Source organism: Erinaceus europaeus, chromosome 4 (assembly GCF_950295315.1).
Source record: "Erinaceus europaeus chromosome 4, mEriEur2.1, whole genome shotgun sequence".
Classification (NCBI taxonomy): Eukaryota; Metazoa; Chordata; class Mammalia; order Eulipotyphla; family Erinaceidae; genus Erinaceus; species Erinaceus europaeus.
The window spans coordinates 45,340,000-45,364,622 of NC_080165.1; the positions used below are offsets into that span (position 1 = coordinate 45,340,000).

A 24,623-nucleotide genomic window follows, 5' to 3' on the forward strand; every position below is an offset into this window, starting at 1 on the left:
CATGCTTCTAGGGAATAAATTTTTTTGATAATTCATCAGGTATCTCAAATCTTTTGCCTGGTTCATTTAATGCTGCCATGTAAATTATGTTGGGTAACTCAAATTAATTGTGATACATTTTTTTTGTTGAGTTACTTATAAGTAATAATATTAATAAACTGTCACTAGGACCATACCAGAGTTGGTGCAGATACTTCCCAGGACATCCAGCTCTTTGGTATAGGAATTCAACCTGAGCACTGTGAGATTGATATTGCATCAGACGGAGAGGTCACTCTTACTCCAAAAGAAAATGCAAGGTAAGCAAAGCAAACTGCTCCATAATATATCTTGTGTGCCTTATTTTCAGAAAGAGTACATGCCCCCTTTCTATTTGTTTGCTCAATTATAGCAAAGTTAAGGCTACCCTGGGTTCTTGGGGCTTTTCTTTTTCCACTGTGGAGGGCAATATAGCGATGATTGAGCCCCCATTTAGGTCAGTCATGCCTTGACTGACTGAGTAATCTTGAATACCTGTTCTGTGTAAAAGGTAGCTAGTTGGGCATGGGGAGTGGTGTAGGTGATAGAACACACATGCTACAATCCATGGGGAGCCAGGTTCAAGCCCCTGGTGCCCATCTGCAGGAGGGAAGCTTCTCAAGTGGTAAAGCAGTATTGCACATCTCTCTCTCTCCCTCCTTCTCTCTCTCCCTCCCTCCCTCCCTCCCTCTCTCTCACTAATAAAAGTTAAAAAAAAAAAAAAGGAATAAAACAGGACCACCACATATCACCAGGTGCAAAAATCAACTCTAAATGAGTCAGAAACCATTAGACATTAGACCAGAAGCCGTCAGATACATAGAAAAGAAACATTACCAGACCATTTCATAATGTTTGCTGTGGAGATGTCTTCAGAGATTCAAGCCCAATATCCAGGAAGATAAAAGGAAAAATAAACTAGTGAAATTACATCAAACTGAAAAGCTTTTGAATAATAGCAAAGGGAATCATGGCCAAAACAAAAGGACACCCTACTAAATGGAAGATCTTTATTCCCCATGCATCAGAGGGATAATAATCAAAACATATAAAGAGCCCACAAAGCTCAGCAAAAAAAAGAAGAAGAAGAAGAAGAAGAAGAAGAAGAAGAAAAAGAAGTAACCAAACTGTTTCTAAGACTTTCTGAGAACTGTGCTGATTATGCTGGTTTTCATAGAGGCAGTGAGGAAGTGGTTACAGTACTTTGTGTGGAAACAAATTATCTGTATTCTTATAATCTTGTAAACCATTATCAAGTCACCAATTTAGAGAAAGAGTAGAGAGAGAAATATTTTTTAAGAAACTATTTACTTTATAATTTGTTTTATTCATATGCCTTCCTCCTGTCTTCCTCTCAATCCTATTAGTTTATTTGAAAGCAAATGAGTATTCTTGGGGCTCAGTGATGGTACACCCAGCTTACTACACATGTTACAATGTGGAAGCATCCACAAGTTCAAGTCTTTGTCCCCAACTGCAGTGGAGGAAACTTCACAAGTAGTGAAACAGTGCTGAAAGTTTCTCCTTTTCTCCCTCTTTATCTCCCCTTTTCATCTCAATTTTTCTCCATCCACTGATAAATATTTAAAAATAGAAAGTACATTATTAAAAATATGAATAATCTTAAACATAGCTCAAGTAGCATTACAGTTAATACAAGTAGCAGTGATTCTTTACTAACCATTACTTATCTATACAGTGTTCAGATTTCCCAGTTGTCTCATAAATGTTCTCTTTCAATTACTTCTTGAAATAAGGATTTCAATTACTATTGTCATTATTAATGGTCTTAATTCTTTTTTAACTTGTAGCCCCCCCCCTTTTCTCTTTTTGTCCAGTTTCCCTTTTTTTCCTGTCAGTTTTTTATTTTCTGTGGACAAAAGTTGGTCCTAGAATTTCCTGTAGTTCATTGCATCCATGGCATCACTTACTATTTTGCACTATCTTCCCCCCGCAAGGTTTTTTTTTTTCTTTTTTGCCTCCAGGATTATTGCTGGGGCTCCATGTCTGCACTACAAATCCATTGCTCTGTAGGATATGTTTTCCCCTTTGTTGCCCTTATTGCTTATCTTTGGTGTTTTTATTGTTATTGCTGTCATTGTTGTTGGATATGACCGAGGGAAATCGAGAGGAGGGGAAGACAGAGGGGGAGAAAAAGATAGATACCTGCAGACCTGCTTTACCACCTGTGAAGCGACCCCCCCCCTGCAGGTGGGAATTCGGGGGCTCAAACCAGGATCCTTAAGCCGGTCCTTGGGCTTCGTGCCATGTGCACTTAACCTGCTGCGCTATCGCTGCCCCTATCCCCAAGATATTTTTTTTATTTATTTAAAAAGGGAGACATTAACAAAACCGTAGGATAGGAGGGGTACAACTCCACACAATTCCCACTGTCAAATCTCTATATCCCATCCCCTCCCCTGATAGCTTTTCCATTCTATATCCCTATGGGAGTATGGACCCAAGGTCATTGTGGGTTGCAGAAGGTGGAAGGTCTGGCTTCTGTAATTGCTTCCCTGCTGAACATGGGCATTGACTGGTCAGTCCATACTCCCAGTCTGTCTCTCTCTTTCCCTAGTAGGATGGGTCTCTGGGGAAGCTGAGCTCCAGGACACATTGGTGGTGTCTTTAGTCCAGGGAAGTCTGGCCGGCATCCTGATGACACCTGGAACCTGGTGACTGAAAAGACAGTTAACATACAAAGCCAAACAAATTGTTGAGCAATCATGGACCCAAAGCTTGGAAAAGTGGAGAGGAAGTATTAGGGAGGTACTCACTATTGTGTACTTTTGCTTTCAGGTATATATTTTGCCCTAGTTTATGGATATGTGTGAACATATGCTCTATCTCAGGGGACCTGGTCTATATCTAGGTTTTGGGATTTTGTTAGGAAGTGAACCACCTAGAATGGAATTAGAGAATGTTATAAAAGGAAAGGTCTCACCCGAGTAATGAAGCTGAAGGGTTGTCATTCCACACCTGAAGTCTCTGGACACAGTCTGAACTGAAGCATGCTGAAGTGGCACTCATTGCGTTGATTAGGTTGTGATCAGCAGATGCAGTATTATTTGATATGAATTGAGAGAAGTGTGCACGAAAGTGCACCCTACCCTAAGGTTCCAGGACTGGGGGAAATATAAACTCTATAGTGGAAATGTGAGGTTCCTGCTGATTTAGGGTTCAAGAAGGCAATGGATAGTTATTGTTATCATCTCATTATTTGGTAACTGGGTTAACTTTGAAAAGTCCCTTAGTTAGGGTTTTCTGTATAATACCCAACATCTTGTATATAGCTATGCTACCGGTTGCTTCTGTTCTTCCTGGTCTAGGCTTTTGAGAGAGTCAACATATCAAAGACTCAGCCTATATATTAAAAATATTTAGTCTGTGCTTTAAAAACAATCAATTTTCCCCCTCTCATATTAACTAGTGATTTATATGACTACAAATTAATAGGAGTGTACATAAACACCATTCCCACCACCAAAAGACTGTGTCCCATCCCAACCCCCACTCCACCCCCCACCACCCTGGGAAGCCGAATGTCTACCCTTACCCTCACGCCAGAGTTTTTACTTTGGTGCCCTACTCCAGATTTAGTCAAATCCTGCTTTTAGTTTCCCTTTCTGTTCTTCTTTCTCAGCTTCTGCTGATGAGTGTGATCATCCCATGCTCATCTTTATCTTTCTGACTTAGCTCACTTAACTTAATTCCTTCTAGCTCCATCCAAAATGGGTCAGAGAAGGTGGGTTCATTGTTCTTAATAGCTGCGTAGTATTCCATTGTGTATATATACCACAGCTTTCTCAGCCACTCATCTGTTGTTGGGCAGATAGCAACTTGATCAAAATTTGCACATAGCAACTTGATCAAAATTTGACAAGAATATTCCATAGGTAGAGGGGCCAGGCGGTAGCACAGTGGTTTAAGTGCCTATGGCACCAAGCGCAAGGACCTGTGTAATGATCCAGGTTACAGCCCCCTACTTCTCAACTACATTTGGAGGGAGGTCACTTTACCAGCGGTGAAACGGGTCTGCAGGTGTCCATCTTTCTCTCCCCCTCTCTTTCTTCTCCTCCTATCTACATTTCTCTCTGTCTTATCCAACAACAACGACATCAATAACAATGATTAAAAAAACAAGGGCAACAAAAGGGAAAAATGGCCTCCAGGAGCTATGGAATGGTAGTATAGACACCGAGCCCCGGCAATAACTCTGGAGGCAAAAAAAAAAAAAAAAAAAAAGAACTAGAGGCATTACAGTCTCAGATCTCAAATTATATTATAGGGGCATTATAATAAAAATTGTCTAGTACATATATATTCCATAAGAGATGGTAGTTATTCCCTGTTATTCTCTACAGAGAATAACATCTTTACATCATGCCAGTTTGTCATTCTTTCGTTATCACATTTTAGACTTTGTTTCTAATAATGGTTACAATCCTACCATTTCTTATTTACCTAGTAATAGCATATGTTCATTAAGAGAAAATCTCTCTAGTTATCTCTTTGTCTACTGGGGTTGGATCCTATGCTCTTTACTATTCAGCTGACATTATTGCTGGTATTCATTTCATCAGATCCTGTGTGAATGGCACCCTTGTATGTACTACCACCCAGCTGTGGCATGGCGATAGAATTTTATGGGGAAATAACCACTTTTTCAGGTAATACTTTATGTTCACTGATATTTTCATATTTATTTTTTTGTTATGTCTTTGAGTATAATCCAAGTTGACTTTATTTAATGTGAAAAATCACGCAGAATTAACTTGCCTAAGAGGAAACGGAGAGATTGGTTGAAAGATTTTGAGAAAGAAACGGGCCCAGCAGACCATGACATGGATGCAGCTAGCGAAGCTTCCTCAGAACCAGATTATAACTATGAATTTGCACAGATGGAAGTTATCATGAAAACACTAAACACTAATGGTAAGGCCTTAACTCCAGATTACTTTGTCTTGAGCAATTCTTTATGTCACATCACTCAGTAAAGAATAAGTATGTAATTGATGATTTAAAAAAAGAAAAGGAAGAGGGGGAGGTCTGTTGTAAATACTGAATGGCCTGATCTCCCATTGCTGTTACAATCAGTGAATGATCCCTTGATCCCTTTTATTTGCTTTTTTTTTTCTCCCCTTTCTTTTCATCCAGAGTGCTGCTCAGCTCTGATTTATGGTGGTGCCAGGGATTGAACCTGGGAGCTTAGAGCTACAGGCATGAAAGTCTTTTTGCATAATTATTTTGCTCTCTCCCTGGCCTGTGATCACTTTCTAAGACCCTTTGTTCCCAGGACAATTGTAGCATTTCCAGTGGTCCTCAAGTACTAAGTAATAGTGATGAATGACATTCTTTTCAAATTTCCCATTACTATTGTTAAAATTGTGTGAATATCCCCAGGAGAGTATGAATCCAGTAATTTCAAATAGAAGCTAATAGACATGGAAAACTCAAATTTCATTATGACTGTAATTGGAAATTAAACCCAAAGATACTTCGTCTGCCCAAGTAACTTTTCACAAAAATAATACCTAAATTGAAATGCTTTATAGGTTCTTTGCTTGACCTATACTCTGCCCATCCATATCTTTAAAGAAGTGACCCTCCTTAAAGCATTATTGCTAGATCCTACCTTCCAGAAGGTTTTCCATGTCTATATTAAATTTCTTCCTCACCCTTCTTAAAAAAAAACAAAAAACCCTCTACCTCTTCTTCTGTGCTCATATATACCTACATGCTTTCACTAAAATATGTACCAAATTCTTTCCTTGCGTGGTAGTCTGTAAATGAATTCCTCTCTCTTCCTTCTTTCAAGACTTCTAATCTCCAAGTTTTGGTTCCTGGGAACTAGAAACAGGACAGGAAAGTTCCCCTTTTACCAGATATAAGATTGTATTTTTTGGTACTGGCACTGTTTCATAAAGATTAGGTTGAGGGGAGTCGGGCTGTAGCGCAGCGGGTTAAGCGCAGGTGGCGCAAAGCGCAAGGACCGGCATAAGGATCCCGGTTCGAACCCCGGCTCCCCACCTGCAGGGGAGTCACTTCACAGGCGGTGAAGCAGGTCTGCAGGTGTCTTTCTCTCCTCCTCTCTGTCTTCCCCTCCTCTCTCCATTTCTCTCTGTCCTATCCAACAACGACAACAACAATAATAACTACAACAATAAAAACAACAAGGGCAACAAAAGGGAATAAATAAATAAAGTAAATATTCAAAAAAATTAAAAAAAAAAGATTAGGTTGAATTCAGAAGCACCTGAGAAGGTTTCTAGACTTCTCCCAACCTTAGTATCTCAGACATATATTCTTTGGTTGCCTATGAATCCCTTCCTTGAACCGGGAAGAACTCCTAGTTACCCCCAGGAGCTCTAAATTGAACAACCTCTTCATGGCCGCATACATGGAAAGGGTTTAGTGCTTCACTGTTGAGTGGTTTTGTTAAACATCTACTTTCTCACTCTGCTCTTTAAAAGAGTACAACTGTCTGGGAAGAATTTGCACAGAATTGTCCGTCACATATCTAGTGTATCAAACTGGAGATTCTGATTCAGAATAAAGATTTTGACTTTTTTTAATCTCTCTTGAGTTTTAGCCTCAAGAATTCCTCTTCTTAACTATACTAAAAACCAAGGGTGGTGAAAAGACCAAACAAATGTAGTGTATTAACATACATTATATTGAACAACAAAAAAGAAGTAAATACTTTTATGAGAGAAATTTGATACTTGTTCTCTGTGTATTATTAACATTAAAAGTTAAGATACTTAGTGGACCTTTTGATACTGCAGCACAGGGTGGGCCATAGCTAGATCACTTCACTCTGCTACCCGCTTACTAATCTAGGAAGAATCTTAAAAGAGATTCCAAAGTGATGTTCATATATCAGAATTACATCAAAGGGTCAATTAACATGTCTGAACAACTGCTCTTCCGTTGGATGGCTTTTTTTGGAAGTAGAATGAATACAGGGTGTGACTAAAGGGTGTAGTCACCAAGTTCCAGGTTGCGACATGCCCATTCATAAGAGATTTTTTCTTTAAATGAGATTACACAATTCATGTCTATGCTGAAACTGAAAATAACCAATGATCATTAATTCAATCATGTGTTGTGCTGCATTATGTATCTAATTGTTACCTTCTTGCCTCTCTCCCTTGAGCTCTCTCTCTCTCTCTCTCTCTCTCTCTCTCTCTCACACACACACACACACACACACACACACACACACTAATCCTCTGAATAGTCAGTGAGTCTTCAGTATTTGTTAATTGTTCCAATCCTCTTTGCCCAACTAATTAATCAGTGACATTACTATGCTATACCTCTACATCATCTGCATTAGTATTCAAGATTACGCTTGCTCTCCAGAGTTGATTTTGTCTATTTATCAACAATGTTTCCCAATGCCAGTTCCACTGTTAAATGGAGTGTCTGCCCATAGGGGCACACAGATATGCTGTGATGCATGTGCTGAAACGAATCAAAGATGACTGGACAATGTTTATACCAGTTCCCCCTACAACTGAACAGAGTTCATGTACCTCCTCTCTACTGCTAGGTGGCTTCCCGATAATAAGCCTGTCTGCCTGGTGGTCATCCCCTTGGTGGTCCTATTTGAAGATTCTCTTCCCTCTCTTGTGGTTTCAGACGAAGCTCCTCCACAAACACTGGGATAAAGGTTTAATTTAATGGCATTAGCATGAGGGAGCTTTGCTTGTTTTTTGTTGTTGTTCTTGTTTTTTTAGCTGTGCTGCCAGTTGATGCTTGTGCCTTGGCAAAATCTAACTAACTTGATTAGAAAGAACCTAGCAATTTCGGCCTCACAGGTACTCTATTCTCAGTGGAGAAGTATTCCCTTTTCAGTTAAGAAAAATGGTAAAAACTTGACAGCTATTCTTACCCCTGTGAATCCAACAGCATATGTCATTGCATTTTCTTTTTCTTTTTTTTTTTTTTTTTTTTTTTTGCCTCCAGGGTTATTGCTGGGGCTCAGTGCCTGCACTACAAGTCCACTGCTCCTGGAAGCCATTTTTCCCATTTTGTTGCCCTTGTTGTTGTCATCGTTATTATTGTTGTCATTGCTGTTGTTGTTGGTATTGTTGTTGTTGTTGGATAGGACAGAGAGAAATGGAGAGAGGAGGGAAAGAAAGAAAGGAAGAGAAAGACAGACACCTGCAGACTTCCTTCACCAGTTGTGAAGCTGACTCCCCTGCAGGTGGGGAGCTGGGGGCTTGAACCAGGATTCTTACTTGGGTCCTTACACTTTGCGCCTCCTGCGCTACCGCCCAGCCCCCTGCATTTTTTTCTACTGTTACTTCATTACTGTTGACAGTGTAACAGTCCAAACATAGAACTTCCAGAGGTATCTCCATTAGTTGACGAGAACAATGTAATTCCAAGTCTGTGAAGAATATGATGAACTAAAACTCAGCTCAGCAGCAGAGGATGATGACTGAAATGGTAGAGAGCAGGACTCACATGTATTAGGTCCTGAGTTTTGTGGCCTAGGAAATGGCACAGATGATAAAGCACTGGTCTCAAGTACAAAGTCCTGAGTTCAGTCCCTGGCATTGCATGCACCAAGGTGATGCTTTGTTCCTCTCCCCCCCCCACTCCATTCATGCATAATTTTTTTTTCAAGGCTCCACATTTGATCCCTAGCATCACATATGCCATAATGGTTCTCTGGCCTCTGTCTTCCTTCCTCTTTTCTGTCTCTCTCATACATGAAATAAAATATTTTAAATAAGTAAAGTCCAATTGTATGGATTAAAGAGAAAGCAAGCAGCATGGGAGGTAGTGCCATGGATAGAAATCATGTTTGAAAGCATGAGGCCCTAATTTTGATCCCCAGTATTGCATGTGTCAAAGGGGTGACCTGATTTTCTGATTAATAAGCCTTTTTCTTTTTAAAGAGTAAAAGCAAGCCTGCTATCAATAGAAAATAATGTCGGGGGGCCAGGTGGTAGCACAGCGGTTTAAGTGCATGTGGCACAAAGCAGAAGAACTGGCATAAGGATGCCAGTTCAAGCCCCCAGCTCCCCATCTGCCAGGGGGGGATGCTTCACAAGTGGTGAAGCAAGTCTGCAGGTGTCGTTCTCTCCTCCTCTCTGTCTTCCCCTCCTCTCTCTATTTCTGTCTGTCCTATCCAACAACAATGACAGCAATAACAACAATAATAATAAAAATAACAATGATAAACAAGGGCAATAAAAGGGAAAAAATAGCCTCTAGGAGCAGTGGATAACCCTGGAGGGAAAGAAAGGAAAGGAAAGGAAAGGAAAGGAAAGGAAAGGAAAGGAAAGGAAAGGAAAGGAAAGGAAGGGAAAGGAAAAAAAAGGAAGGGAAAGGAAAAAAAAGGGAGGGAGGAAGAAAATAATGTCTTCTTCATGAGGGGTCAAAATATGAATTAGATGCTCATCTAATTATACAGAAAGCCATTTAAATTCTAAAGTGAAGAATAACCAGTAGACTGGAAAAGCGTCATAGAGCCACCCAGTTCCATCTGTTAAAAAGTTATCTGTATGCCTCTGAATTTACTTCCCTTCAGCTTATTGCTTTGGATAACTTAACTTTGGGCATCTTTAGATATCTTGTAATCCATCCTAATTCTTTTTATCACACAAATACCTTACAACCACCATCTCCCTCTCTTTTCCATGCTTGGGACGGAGAGGCAAGTCTGAGCTCATTTTATATTCATAGGTAAAGAATAAAGAAATGAAGAAAATATGCTATGCCTAAATTCTGTGTAGATGCTTGATCACAGCTGCTTGTTGGATGTGTGATGGTAAATATCTTCTCCCATTTACTGGGTCTCCTGGTTATCCTTTTGTAGTTTACTTTTGATGTGTAGAAGCCTTTTAGTTCTGTTTAATCCCATTTATTTACTCTTTTCCCAATAGCCTCCACTATTTTTTCCACAATCCTTACACAATCCTTGGTTTTGAATAGTTTTACTATGAGGTGTCTTAGTGTGTGCCATTTTGGATTCAGGCATATGTTTTGAACATTGCTCAGGTGTGGAAATTTTTCTGCTATAATTTCTTTGAATATGTTCTCTGCTCCTTTCTTCTTCTTTCCCTCCTCAGGCAGGTATCCCAATAACTCTGACGTTCGCCTTTCTTTTTTATTTTTTTTCCTTTATTGGGGAATTAATGTTTTACATTCAATCTTTCTTTTTTTTAATTGTTTTTATTATTTATTTTCCCTTTTGTTGTCCTTGTTGTTTTGATGTTGTTGTTGATGATGATGTCATCATTGTTGCATAGGACAGAGAGAAATGGAGAGAGGAGGAGAGAAAGATAGACACCTGCAGACCTGCTTCACCGCCTGTGAAGCGACTCCCCTGCAGATGGGGAGCCACGGCTTGAACTGGGGTCCTTATGAAGGTCCTTGCCCTTCACGCCACATGTGCTTAACCCACTGCACTACTGCTCAACCCCCTACATTTGATCTTTCTAATGGAGCTTGCTATTTCACTGAGTACTTCATTATTACTAAACTTATCCTCTCCAACAGGTTTAAATTCACAGAGTATGATGGTTGTGTCTTCAACATTGATATTCTTTTTTTTTTAATTTTTTTAATTTTCCCTTTTGTTACCCTTCTTGTTTTTTATTGTTGTTGTAGTTGTTGTTGTTATTGATGTCGTTGTTAGATAGGACAGAGAGAAATGGAGAGAGATGGGGAAGACAGAGACGGGGAAAGAAAGACAGACACCTACAGATCTGCTTCACCACCTGGGAAGCAGCTCCCATGCAGGTGGGGAGCTGGGGGCTCGAACCGGGATCCTTACACAATCCTTATGCAGTCCTTGCACTTCGCTCGACATGCGCTTAACCTGCTGCGCTACCCCCGACTCCCCTTTTATATATATATATATATAAAAAGGATACACCAAAAAACAAGGGCAACAAAAGGGAATAAATAAATAAAATAAATATTTTTTAAAAAAAGAAAAGGAAACACCAACAAAAACCATAGGATAAGAGGTCTACAACTCCACATAATTCCCACCACTAGAACTCCATATCCCATCCCCTACCCTAATAGTTTTCCTATTCTTTAACCCTCTGGGTGTATGGACCCAGGGTCATTATGGGGTTGCAGAAGGTTGAAGGTCTGCCTTCTGTAATTGCTTCCCTGCTGAACATGGGCATTGACAGGTGGATCCATACTCCCAGCCTGTCTCTCTCTTTCCCTAGTGGGGCAGGGTTCTGGGGAAGCTGGGCTCCAGGACACATTGGTGGGGTTGTCTGCTCAGGGAAGTCCGGTTGGCATCATGGTAGCATCTGGAACCTGGTAGCTAAAAAAAGAGTTAACATATAAGGCCAAACAAATTGTTGACTAATCATGAACCTAAAGGCTGGAATAGTGCAGATGAAGAGTTGGGGAGTCTTCGTTTTGTAGATAGTTAGTAGTTCTATTTTAGTTATATTCCAAAGAGCCCATGACAACACTAGTTGTGTGTGTGTGTGTGTGTGTGTGTGTGTGTGTGTGTGTGTGTGTGTGTGTGTGTGTGTATGTTTCCTGAGCTTGAAATCTGATATGCAGGTAGTTCCAACAAGTTATTGTCTGGGGAGATGATGTCATGGCTGGAAAAAGGACCAGAAAGCTGGATCAGGGAAGAGAGTAGGTCCCAAATTTGGGAAAGGTGTATAAATACTGTTTGCTGTAAACTCTATCGATTTGATCTGATCTGGGGCCCATATTCAGCTTAGGAGCCTATGTGACCTCTGCATCCCTCTAGATCTGAGCTCACATTCTGTGGTCATGAGTAGGAACATTCCAAGCTGCCCCAATTTCAGGACCCATCTTCCTCAGGTGATAGATAGAGTATGTTATCCAGCCTCCCTTCAGAGGATGGAACATTCTCTACTGTTGTTGATCCACGTTGGGGACAAGGTCCTATGGGAACACACAAAGGTGTCTATTGTGCTATTCCTGATAGAGATGACCAGAAACAACAGAGAGAGGGATCTGTTTGAGGTCTAGGCCCCTCATGTCTGTTTGAGAATCTCAGGACCCCGACTAGGGTCCCAGCTGATGGGGTGGCCTGATAGTAACTAAAGTGTCATTGTTAGAGTATGCCAGTCTCTTGCCCTTATTCAGCTTTTGCAGTCCTTACTTTGATAAGGTTAGCTTTGGAGTGAGTGAGGAAAGTATAATAGGAAGTAGGTGAGGAGGGTATCTAAGTCTAAGCAGACACTATTTCATTACGAACTTTATGGTGTCTTTTTAGGTCTTTCTACTTGCTTGCTGCATATACTGACTCACTGCAGACTATTGTGTACTTTTGCTATCAGGTATATATTTTGCCCTAATTTATGGATATGTGAAAATGTGCCCTATCTCATGGGACCTGATCTGTATCTAGGTTTTGGGACTTTGTTAGGAAATGAATCACCTAAAATGGAATTAGAGAATCCTATGAAAAGAAAGGTCTCACCTGAATAATGAGGCTGCAAGGCTGACATTCCATGCCTGACGTCTCTGGACACAGTCTGAAGTGAATCATGCTGAGATGGTATTCATTGTGTTGATTAGGTTGGGATTAGCAGATGCAGTATCATTTGGTATGAATTGAAAGAGGCATGCAGGAAAGTGAGCCCCACCCTAGAGGTTCCAGGACAAGGGGAAATATAGGCTCTATAGTGGAAGCAGGAGGTTCCTAGCATTGATATTCTTTCCTTCACCAGACAATCTGTTTCCTAGGTCTCTTCCCTCAGCCTGAACTGCATTAAAAGTGTCATTCATTACATTCATTACATTAAAAGTGTAATTCGTTGGTAAAATGATTTCTGATTTCTTGAATCTGTGTCTGTATGTTTAGTTTCTTGAATTGACTTTGTTGTGAGTTTTCTGAACTCTATCTTTGTCATTTTTCTTTTTTTTTTAAATCTATGTCTATCGGGTCATTCAGAGTTTCTGTCATCACTGTCTGTGTATTTCTCAGTTTCCACATTTAGTGTGGCTTTTGTTGTGCCAGCAGGAGGCACTGTGGCTTAGGTGTTGGATTTCCCTATTTGTATATCTTGGTGGGAGAGGGGAGATTTTATCCTGTGTCACCACTCTGGTATAGTATCTTTGATGCCAATATAGAGTCTTCCTGCTATAGTTTCACCTTCTGGGGCATAAAAGCATGAGAGAATTTTTTTCTCCATAGTGTTCAGAGAGGAAGCAGGATTTATTTCCCTAGGCAGATGCTAGTGCCTGTGTAACCCATACAGAATTAGTTCTCAGTCAGGTTCTAGCTTAAATCTTGGTGATTCTTGTGGACAATTCAACATCTTGACACCCATGAGTTCAGAGTGTAAGGCCCCCAAAATTCTTTGCCTTCCTTCCTCTGACCATATGCTCTGTTTTGTAAGTACCAGAACGGTGCCAGCTGCCACAGATCATGGCTTCTTAAGTCTTGAGAGCCCCTCCTTCACTGCATTTACATCCACTGATCACACTTACCTGTATCCACTTGTAGGAAAGTGAGTTATGTAAGAAGGCACAACTGTAAATTGGCAAGTTTTTAGGTAATTTTTCTTAACAATTATTGTTGTTTTAACTCAATTCCTGGAGTGAATCACTGCAGCTGTTAATTCCTTGCTATCCCAGAGAAGTTAACTGGGATTTATTTTTCTAGCATGCTGTGGGAGCCTGAGTGGATCAGAGTTAGCTTTAGCCAGATTTTTCACCTAACCACTAGTAAGTCTTTATGGGTAGTTCAATATTGTTGCCCCTAAGTTAACAGGTTAAGAATCAAGATCCACTTTTCTGCTACTGGCCATATGCTCTGCTGGCTAATTCCTAATCTGGTGACAGCTGCCATTGAATACGGCATCTTGAGTCCCAAGAATCTCTCCCTCATCTCTTTTCCACCCACTGGGCATACATGTCTGCATTCACCTATGGCTCAGTGAGTTTCTGAAGAAATCCCAAGGGAGCTATCTGAAACACCTTCGACTCTACAGTCACACCTCTGGAAGTTCTCTAGAAGCTTTTCAAGTAACATTTTTGGGATGCACTCCGAATTCTATGGTGAAATCTTTTTTTGTGGCAGGGGTAGATAGCATATTGGTTATGCAAAGAGACTCATACCTGAGGCTTCAAAATCCACCAAAATCCACCCTGCACCACCATAACTCAGTGCTGATCAGTACTCTGGTTGGCAAACGCTAGAAGAAGAAGAAGTACTCTGGTTTAAAAAAAAATCTTTTTTGCTATGAAAAAATGCTAAATTTTATAATTATGCATGTCACAGTAATTTTTTAAAATTTACCCTTTAACAGGGTACTGATTTTGAACAAAGCATCACCACAACTTAACTAAGTTTCTATCATATCCAAGACAGTTAGCTTTGATGTGAATTCAAAACCTCACACTCCTCCCTCACTGCCCCATGTGCGTCCCTCCCGAAGCTGCTCGCTCAGTCAGAGGACGGCCTTCCCCAAATAGAGACGGAATGATCTTGAGGTATACAAGTAGTTGCACTCCCCTGCTAGAACCTCCAAACAAGCTCTCAAAACCACACACTTTGGTTTATTGTTTTTATGAGCTTAAGTTAGCTGTCTAATCTTTCTGAGCCCCAATTTTCTCCTTATTAGAATGGGAACATTAGGTTTGTTGCAAGGCTTTCATGAGATAATGCATGCAATATAGTGGTGCCTGTAGTTTGTAAAACTGTTATTGCCATTATGGTTGTTATTTTTCTTAAAATAACTCACCTACATTGCATATCTTGTAATTGTTTAATTGCTTTCTACTTTTTTGTATTATTTAACCTTTTTTTTTAAGCTAACATTTTCTTTTTCTCTGATTGGCGATATAGAAAAAAAAAAAATATATATATATATATATATATATCCAGAGCACTGCTCAGCTCTGGCTTATGGTGGTACAGAGGGTTGAACTTGGGACTTTGGACCTCAGGCAGGAGATCCCACCCCCCACTTACTTCTTTATACCTGTAAGCAGTGCCTCCATCTTTCTCCATGGCATTCAGCTCATTACCAAACTGATGCCCTGCCACAACCAATTAGCTTTCTTTTTTAATTTTTTTTTAATTTTACTTATTTAGTTGTTGGATAGAGACAGTCAGAAATCAAGAGGGAAGGGGGTAATAGAGAAGGAGAGAGATAGACACCTGCAGCACTGCTTCACCACTTGCAAACCTTTTACCCTGCAGGTGGGGACCAAGGACTCAAACCTAGGTCCTTGCACAATGTAACATGTGTGCTCAACCAGGTACACCACCACCCAGCACCCCAATTAGCTTTCAAGAAGTGAATCCTACCAACAACCACCATTAGACATAGTAGTGATCCTTTGAGCAAGATCTATTAGTATTGCTGTCTCTTTTCACCCACATTTATATTGGTAATCTCTACATCCACAAACACAGAAAATCAGAAGTAATTTTTCATTGTTACTAGTAAATCCCTAGCCCCAATTTTCCTTTGCTTTTGGAAATTACCTCTTGCATATTAACACCTGAGAAATTCCCAAACCATATACTCAATTTTTTTTAACATTGCTGAGTTCTGTAAGCTTCCCCCCTCATTCAAAACGTTCTGGAGAGGGGGTTAAGCGCACATGCTGCAAACCCACAGGGACCCTTGCAAAGATCCCAGTTTGAGGCCCAGCTCCGTATCTGCAGGAGGTGTCGCTTCATGGGAGGTAAAGCAGGTCTATAGGTGTCTATCCTTCTCCCTTTCCTCGATTTCTCTCTGTCCTATACAGCAAGAATGACAACAATATGGAAAAAATGGCCTGCAGGAGCAGTGGATTCTTAGTATAGGCAACAAGCACCACTGATAACCCTGGAAGCAAAAAAAAAAAAAGAGTTCTAGCGTATTAAAATTTGTGTTTAAAATCAGAAATATATCCTTTGCCATATGCCAAAGCTTACATTAAATTGGCATAGAAAGTGGCTGCCAGGGGGACCAGGGGGTGATGCATCTGGTTAAGCACTGACATTACAGTGTTCCAGGACCCAGGTTCAAGCCCCTTGTCCTCACCTGCAAGAGGACAGCTTCAGAAGTGGTGAAACAGGCTTGCAGGTGTCTCTCAGTCTCTCTTCCTCTTTATCACCCCCTTCCCTCTTGATTTCTGGCTGTCTCTATCCAGTAAATAAAGATAATTTTAAAAAATTTTAAAAAAGAAATTGGCTGCCATAAATATCAAATTTTACGTGGCTCTGTAGTTAAACTTTTCCTAAATTTCATGACTTTCTCTCCCCTCCCCCTTAGGAAATAAGTCCTATCTGTCCCCTTTCTTCTCTGTTTAGGTAGATTACTGATGTATCTAAATATTGGAATATGGTTATTAACTGAAGAAAGCAACTAAGTGTATGCAGGGAATCTTTATTTGTTTTCTTTTTTTCTTTTTTGGTATTTCTGGTTTTTTTTTTAATTTATTTTAATATTAAAGAATTTACATGTCAGCAGGGATTTGACTCCACACCATTCCTACCACCAGAGTTCTGAATCTTCAGTCTCCCCACTGCAGTCCACCACAGTTCCCCTAAGGTTGTAGACATGGGCCAGCCATCATCTCTACAACTATCTGAACACATTTTATACATATTATCCCCCTTTTTTTCTGATTCAGTCCTCTCTTCCCTGCAGGGCATCTTTATACAGTCACAATGTTAGTAAACAGGTAATTGAAAGAATTTGCCTTGCCAGGCCCCTCAGCCTCCCACAGATGTGTATTGAAAGGGCAGGTTCTAGGGAGAAGATAGTTCTTTGTTGACTGCCAGTCTTAGTCCCCATTAAAAACACCTCGCTTTGTCTTTTGGTTCACTAGACCCAGTTCAAAATGTGGTTCAGGTCCTAGAGAAACAATACCTGGAAGAAAAGCGGAGCGCCCTGGAGGAGCAGCGGCTCATGTATGAGCGGGAGCTGGAGCATCTTCGTCAGCAACTCTCCCCTGAGCGTCAGAGCCAGAACAGTGGGCATGACCGCCTGGCCTACAGCAGCCAGACAGCCCAGCAGAAGGTGACCCAGTGGGCCGAGGAGCGGTAAGTAGGAAAGCTGGTCATCCATAGCCTCAGGATGTTGGGAGAAGGATCATGAAGCATATCAGAAAACAGACCTGGCAAAGAAGGAAATCTGAGTCCTATATCTAGCTCACTAGCAATTGGCTTTTCCTTTCAAAGATAATGTCTGTCTCGAGTGTGTTTATATTGTTGTTAAAGAACAGAAAAGTAAACTCAAAGCAGGTTTTGACTGAATTTGGAGTAGGGCACCAAAGTAAAAAGCTCTGGGTTGAGAGCAGGGGCGGAAGTTCGGCTTCACTGGGGGGGGGGGGGGGGGGGATGAGAGGAGGGAGGATGGGATAGGACACAGTCTTTTGGTTGTGGGAATGGTGTTTATGTACACTCCTATTAATTTGTAGTCATATAAATCACTACTAATATGAAAATTGATTGAATGTCTCAAATTTATTAATGTCTGAAACTTATTTCATTAATATGAAAATTGATTGAATGTCTCAAACTTATTAATACACAGACCATCGGCTGAGTCTTTGATATGTTGACTCTCTTAAAAGCTTAGACCAGGGAGAATAAAAGCAGCCGGTGGCATAGCTATATACAAATAATGTCAAAGGACATAAATTATGGTGATGTTGTGTATGATACAGCAATTCCTAAGAAAGGGGTTTTTCAAAGTTAATCCAGTTGCCAAATAATATGATTATAGCAGTAACTATCTATTGCCTTCTTAAACCCTAAGACAGCAGGAACCTCCCACTTCCTCTATAGAGCCTATATTTCCCCTAAAGAAATAAATAATAATAATAAATAATAATAGAAAATAAATAAAGGCAACCCATCACCATTACCATCCTGTCATTCAGTAAAAAAGGTACCAAATTAGAAGATATAGTCTGGTAATGATTGAAATAGAAAGCATTTGAATCATTCTTTTGAGTAAAAGCTCTCTCCTCCCCACCCCCCTCAGATATAAGTATCTTATGAACAGAAGACTAAAGCACCACTCCAATCAGAAGTGCTATGCATGAGTGCTGTGGTATCTTTCTCTCTGTCTCCTTATCTCTGTTCCTGGGTTTCTATCTGAAAAAGTTGGCCTGGGGCAGTGAAGCTCTAGTTAACAGCAAAAACAAACTAATAAACACACCCCACCTTTGGGAGTGGCGGGGAGAGTTTCACCAACAGTGAAGCAATGCTAAAGGTATCTTTCTCCCTTTACATTTCTTTCCCTCCCCTGTCAATTTTTTTTTCTATCTAACAAATGAATAAAATATTTTTACATAAATACAACAAAAATGAAATAATGGAGACAAAACATTTTATTTTCACTTCCTTTAATTTTAGATGAGTTCTTCAGAGAGATTCAAATTCTGGGAGGAGACACAGTAAAAAGGATGAGAATAGTTTTAATATTGATTTTATGGTGTTTTAATGAATGTGACTAAGATGTTTAAATATCCTGGGAGTATAATTAAGTGTTACAATGATTTGAAAACATTAAAGTCCCCCTGATGGGTTTCTATAAATCCAGTGTACTTAAGAGTGAGATTGTGGGTAGTGCAGAGGACTGGCACAAAGTGCAAGGACTGGCATAAGGATCCCAGTTCAAGCTACCGGTTCCCCACCTGCAGGGGGCCATGGGGGCCACTTCACAAGCGGTGAAGCAGGTCAGCAGGTGACTATCTTTCTCTCCCCCTCTCTGTCTTCCGCTCCTCTTTCAATTTCTCTCCGTCCTACCCAACGACAACAATAATAATAACAGCGGCGGGGGGCGGGGGGATGGCCTCCAGGAGTGGATTCATTGTGCAGGCACCAAGCCCTAGTGGTAACCCTGGAGGCAAAAGAGAGAGTGAGTAAGAGAGAGATTTCACCCAAGCAGAAGACTCAGGGCAAGAAAGGAACAGAGTGAATGCAGATATTGGGTACAAAGTGTACAAAGGTAGAGAAAGACCTAAACTGGGAGGTGGGTGGTGTGCAGACACTGATCACGGGGAGGTGAGAGATTATACTTACTATGTCAGCAACTGCACTATAAACTACTCTCCTCCCTATAAATTGACTTGGAAGGAAAAAAGAGAGAGAGCTAGTGAGAATTACTAAAGAAAGACGGAGGTGTTCATTTTTTTTTTCTGTACTCTTACATTGTAGACTAGGATATAAATAAAACATATATGAAAAACTGATTCGAAATAGTAACTTAAAAATAGCTTCATTCAGCAGTAATGTTACAGTTATAGTTACTTGTTCATATTAGTTGTTCATAGTTACTTGCTCCTCCACTGGATAGTAAGTTCTAGGAGACAAGGAATTCATTTCTTTCACTAAAGCAACCCCAGTAACTAGCCCCAAGTTGCCATGTAGTTTCGTCCTTAGTTAGTTATGATTGTGTAAAGTTACTTCAGTGATGAGCAACTCTGTAGTGGCAAGTAAGTAGAAGATGACATCCCAGTAAAGCAAACTTTCTGTAGGGATTTGCAGATTTAAAGCGGGAGGATTTTTTTCTTTTTTTTCCAACTTAAGGTGCATTTGAAGTTTGAAGACAGAGAAATTGAGAGGGAAGGGTTATGCAGAGGGTATGTAGATGAAGTTTGGAAAGACAGAAAGAAAGTGGGAGCACATTGTGGATAAGTGGGTTTGCATAAACAGATGTGAAACTAGACTAAGATGTGTTTGGAGAATTACAAGAGAATTATTTTATTTAGTCTGGATGATTTATAGAGGAGGGAGAATTATATCCACAGCTATAGGTTAGGACACAATGGAGACCTACAAATGTGGGGCTTATCTTGTGAAAGAAGAGGTGTTTGTTTACTAATTGTTCATTTAATCTTTCATTCATTGAATGATAGAGATCAGAGCACTCCATTTGATCATATGTGGGTTGAGGATTGAACCCAGTGACTTCACACATACGGACCAAATATTGAATCAGCTTCCTGTGATAAGAGATTGAATTGAATCAGCTTCCTGTGATAAGAGATTTTGTGCTTAGAAGTAGCTTGACAAAGACAACAGTACTCTCTGTGGTGGAGAATAGAGCCTGGATGCTGCAAGACTATTTAAAGGGCATAAGGAGCACAAATTTTATAAGAGTTTCATTTATTTTAAGTCAGTGTGATAACTCAACCCAGGGGTGTGCTAGCTTTGCTGTGTGTACAACTCGTTTGAAAACCCTGTGTTGTTGTTGTTGTTGTTGTTATTGTTATTGGTGGTGATTAGCAAGATTGTAGAATAAGAGGGATACAGTTCCATATAATTCCCATCACCAGAGTTCCAGATCCCACCCCCTCCACTGGAAGGTTCCCTATTCTTTATCCTTCTGTGAGTATAGACCATAGATTTTTATGGGGTGCAGAAGGTGGGAGGTCTGGCTTCTATAATTACTTCTCTGCTGAACATTGACAGGTCAGTCCATACCCCCAGCCTGTTTCTATCTTTTCCTAGTGGGGTAGGACTCTGGGGAGGTGAGGTTCTAGAACACATTGGTGAGATCATCTGTCCGGAGAGGTTAGAGTGGAGTCATGGTAGTATCTGCAACTTGATGGCTAAAAAATGGTAAGATATAGAGCAGGACAAATTGTTTAATAATCAAGAACCTAAAGGTAAGAAGAGAAGATGGAACTAAGGATCTTCATATGGGAAGAAGCTAGTAAGTCTGTTTTAGGTATATTCCAAGGGGCCCATGACTTTAGTAGGAAAACTCCATATTCTATAGTACTGGGGCAAGCTTCAACATCATGGTCTTTCTCACTCCTTTTTTCCTGTTTCCTTCACTTCCTCTCTTTCAACTTGTAACGTCAGCCCAGAGCAGTGAAGCCCCAGCAATGACAGAAAGGAAGAAAGAGAGAGATATATATATATAGAGAGAGAGAGAAAGGGAAGGAGGGAGGGAGGAAGGAATGAAGGAAGAAAAGAGGTTTATTTTTATTTTATAAGGATGAGAAAATGACTCAAGCACCATTCCATTATGTGTGGGACTGGAGATTAAACCCAGGGTTCCTACATGCAAAGTATAGAATCTCCCCGTTGAACCACCACATGAGCCACTTCTAGGTCCACTTAGGAGATGATGAGAAAAGAGTTAAATATTTAGGTGTTCTGGGTTTATCATGTAAAGATGAGGAGGTGTAACAATATAAGAAGGAAAAGAAACTATGCAGAGAGCAGTCTGCTAGACTGGTTTACTTTGAACCCAGAGTCAAATGTGGAATCCAGAAGTATTCTGTCTTTCAAGTCAGTGGGTACATTTTTAATATCCTACAGTGAGTGGCCAGTGTACAGTTAGGTACAACAACAATCAGGTATAACAACAAGCAAAACAAAACAAAAAAAAAACATACCAGGGTACTTGCCTTTGGGACACTTACAACTTCATATAAGAAATAAGCATTCATCAAATAATTATGAAAGTAAATTATAACTATGACACATGCTGCTAAGATGTGCAGCAAATTCAAAAGATGTAGAACTAGGAAGTTACAAGTTTTACCTAGTCACACTGTCAGAGAAGTCTTTATCAGGAAGTTCTGTTGGGTGGAATTCACAAATGACTCCCTTGTCTTTTACCAACTGAAAATACTAGGTAAATTACTAACTCCAAATCTCTTTGACCTGCCACACTTGCCTCCCTACCCATAATGTGCCCCAAAGTCTTATCTGGGTCCTTTTCTTAAAAGATTTGTTTATTGTTTGGGGGATGTTTTGTCTGTTTTACATAACCACTATCTAGTTGTTTCCAGTGTTTTCTGTTTGTGTGTATGTGTGTGTGTGTGTGTGTGTGTGTGTGTGTGTGTGTGTGTGTGGTGTGTCATTTTTAGTTGTACCACTCCATATATTTGCTCCACATCAGTGATTACCAACAGACAGCTTATTTATTTATTTTTATTTTTGATATTTATTTCTTCCCTTTTTGTTGCCCTTGTTATAGTTATTATTGTTATTGATGTCGTCATTGTTGGGTAGGACAGAGAGAAGTGGAGAGAGGAGGGGAAGACAGAGAGGGGGAGAGAAAGATACCTGCAGACCTGCTTCACCACTTGTGAAGCGACTCCCCTGCAGGTGGGGAGCTGGGGGCTCAAACCGGGTTCCTTACGCAGGCCCCTGGGCTTTGCGCCGTGTGCACTTAATTTAGCCCGCTGCGCTACCACCCGATTCCCACCAACAGACAGTTTAAAGAACTCTGATCAGGAAGGACAAGAGATGATTTAACAAATTAGGTTAAGAAGTAGTGCCTGTGGTCTGAGGAGATAGCATAATGAGGCTCTTCTCAGGTTCAGTCCCCATCACCACCATAAACCAGAGCTGAGCATTGCACTGGTCTGTATCTCTTTCACTGGAATAGAATTTTTAAAAGTTTTAAAAAAGAAAAGCATATTTTAAAAAAAGAAGAAGAAATAGTGCCTAGAAGTTTTCTGTCACTTTCTAATAATATGACTCACTTAATAATAGGTTTGCAGTGTTCTGTTCTTTTGGATTTTCTTAGCTCCTTTTTTTTTGTTGTTGTTATTTCAGTTTCTTTTTTTTTATTTTTTATTTATAAAAAGGAAACATTGATAAAACCATAGGATAAGAGGGGTACAACTCCACACAATTCCCACCACCAGATCTCCATATCCCATCCCCTCCCCTGATAGCTTTCCTATTCTTTAACCCTCTGGGAGTATGGACCCAAGGTTATTGTGGGATGCAGAAGGTGGAAGGTCTGAATTCTGTAATTGCTTCCCCGCTGAGCATGGGTGTTGACTGGTCAATTCATACTCCCAGCCTGTCTCTCTGTTTCCCTAGCAGGGTGGGGCTCTGGGGAAGCAGAGCTCCAGGACACATTGATGGGGTTGTCTGTCCAAAGAAGTCTGATTGGCATCATGCTAGCATCTGGAACCTGGTGCCTGAAAGAGAGTTAACATACAAAGCCAAAAAAAATTGTTGACCAATCATGGACCTTAAGGCTGGAATAGTGCAGATGAAGAGTTGGGGGAGGGGGTCTCTGTTTTGTAGATAGCTAGTAGGCATATTTTAGTTATATTCCAAAGGGCCTGTGGCTATACTAGTGTTTTGTTTGTTTATATGTTTGTTTTTGCCTAAGCCTGAAATACGATACGCAGGTAGATCCAACAAGTTATTGTCTGGAGAGATGATGTCATGGCTGGCAGAAGGGCCAGAAAGATGGATCAGGGAAGAGAGTAGCTCCCAAATATGGGAAAGGTGTATAAATATTGTTGATTGTAAAGCCCATTGATTTGATGTGATCTGGGGCCCATATTCAGCTTAGGAGCCTATGTGACCTCAGCATCCCTCTAGATCTGAGCTCACATTCTGTGGTTATGAGTAGGAACATTCTAAGCTGCCTCAATATCAGAACCCATCTTCCTCATGTGTAGCATAGAGTATGCTGTCCAGCCTCCCTTCAGAGGATGGAACATTCTCTACTGTTGTTGATCCACGTTGGGGGCAAGGTCCTATGGGGACCCACAAAGGGGTCTATTGTGTTGTTCCTGATAGAAATGACTGGTAACAATGGAGAGAGGGATCTGTTTGAGGTCTAGGCCCCTCATGTCTGTTTGAGAATCTCAGGACTCCCCAACTAGGGTCCTAGCTGATGGGGTGGCCTAATAGTGACTAAAGAGTCATAGTTAAAGTATGCCAGTCTCTTGCCCTTATTCATCAGCTCCTTTTCTACCACACAACAGGGATGAACTCTTCCGTCAAAGTCTGGCAAAATTACGTGAGCAGCTAGTCAAAGCCAATACCTTGGTAAGGGAGGCAAATTTTTTAGCTGAGGAAATGAGCAAACTTACTGACTACCAGGTGACTCTTCAGATCCCTGCTACAAACCTCAGTGCCAATAGAAAGGTAAGAATGTTCTTAAAGGGAAAGAAAAAAAAAAAAAAAAGCAAAGGGCTGGGAGATAACTCACCTGGTAGAGTACATACTTTACCATGCATGAGGACCCAGGTTCAAGTCATGGTACCGCATGAAAGCACCAAGGATGATGACACTAGGGGGATCTCCATGAATGTGAAGTATTTCTCTCTCTCTCTCTTTTTATATATATGCATGGGATCATGTACAGGACTCTAGCACCACAAAAAAAGGGGGAGGGGGAGGAAGGGAGGAGAAAGGAACATATAAAATGGTAAATAGTGTGTAATATGTGAAATGGAATATACACTTAATTTCCTGAAAATGATTTTTGAAAAGGTCTTGATAAGAACTATAGTATAAATGATCTTGCTTGTTTTTCTCTTGCATATAAGCACAACCTTCTGAGACAAGTGATATGTGTAGTTGTTCTTTTTTATTGTTTTCTATTATTTACTTATTTATTTATTTTTGCCTCCAGGGTTATTGCTGTGGCTTGGTGTCTGCACTATGAATCCACTGCTCCTGGAGGCTATTTTTTCCCCTTTTGTTGCCCTGGCTGTTTATCATTATTGTTATTATTGTTGTTGTTGTTGTCGTTGTTGGATAGGACAGAGAGAAGTCAAGAGAGGAGGGGAGAGAAAGATAGACACCTGCAGACCTGCTTCATCACTGTGAAGCAACCCTCCTGCAGATGGGGAGCCAGGGGCTCGAACCAAGATCCTTGAGCCAATCTTTGCGCTTCGCGCCATGT

At 40.5% G+C, this 24,623-nt stretch overlaps 1 protein-coding gene across 8 annotated transcripts in view; it reads left to right on the plus strand.

Annotated features, from left to right (window-relative positions):
- The window catches only part of KIF13A (kinesin family member 13A), a 255,765-nt gene that overhangs the window by 177,338 nt on the left and 53,804 nt on the right, over window positions 1–24,623 (plus strand). For all 8 annotated transcript variants that reach the window (XM_060189313.1, XM_060189316.1, XM_060189315.1 and 5 more), the window contains exons 14-18: window positions 169–299; window positions 4,602–4,688; window positions 4,787–4,953; window positions 16,822–17,035; window positions 23,698–23,860. In XM_060189313.1, coding sequence (XP_060045296.1) covers window positions 169–299; window positions 4,602–4,688; window positions 4,787–4,953; window positions 16,822–17,035; window positions 23,698–23,860 — 762 coding nt within the window. The remainder of the gene's footprint in view (window positions 1–168; window positions 300–4,601; window positions 4,689–4,786; window positions 4,954–16,821; window positions 17,036–23,697; window positions 23,861–24,623) is intronic.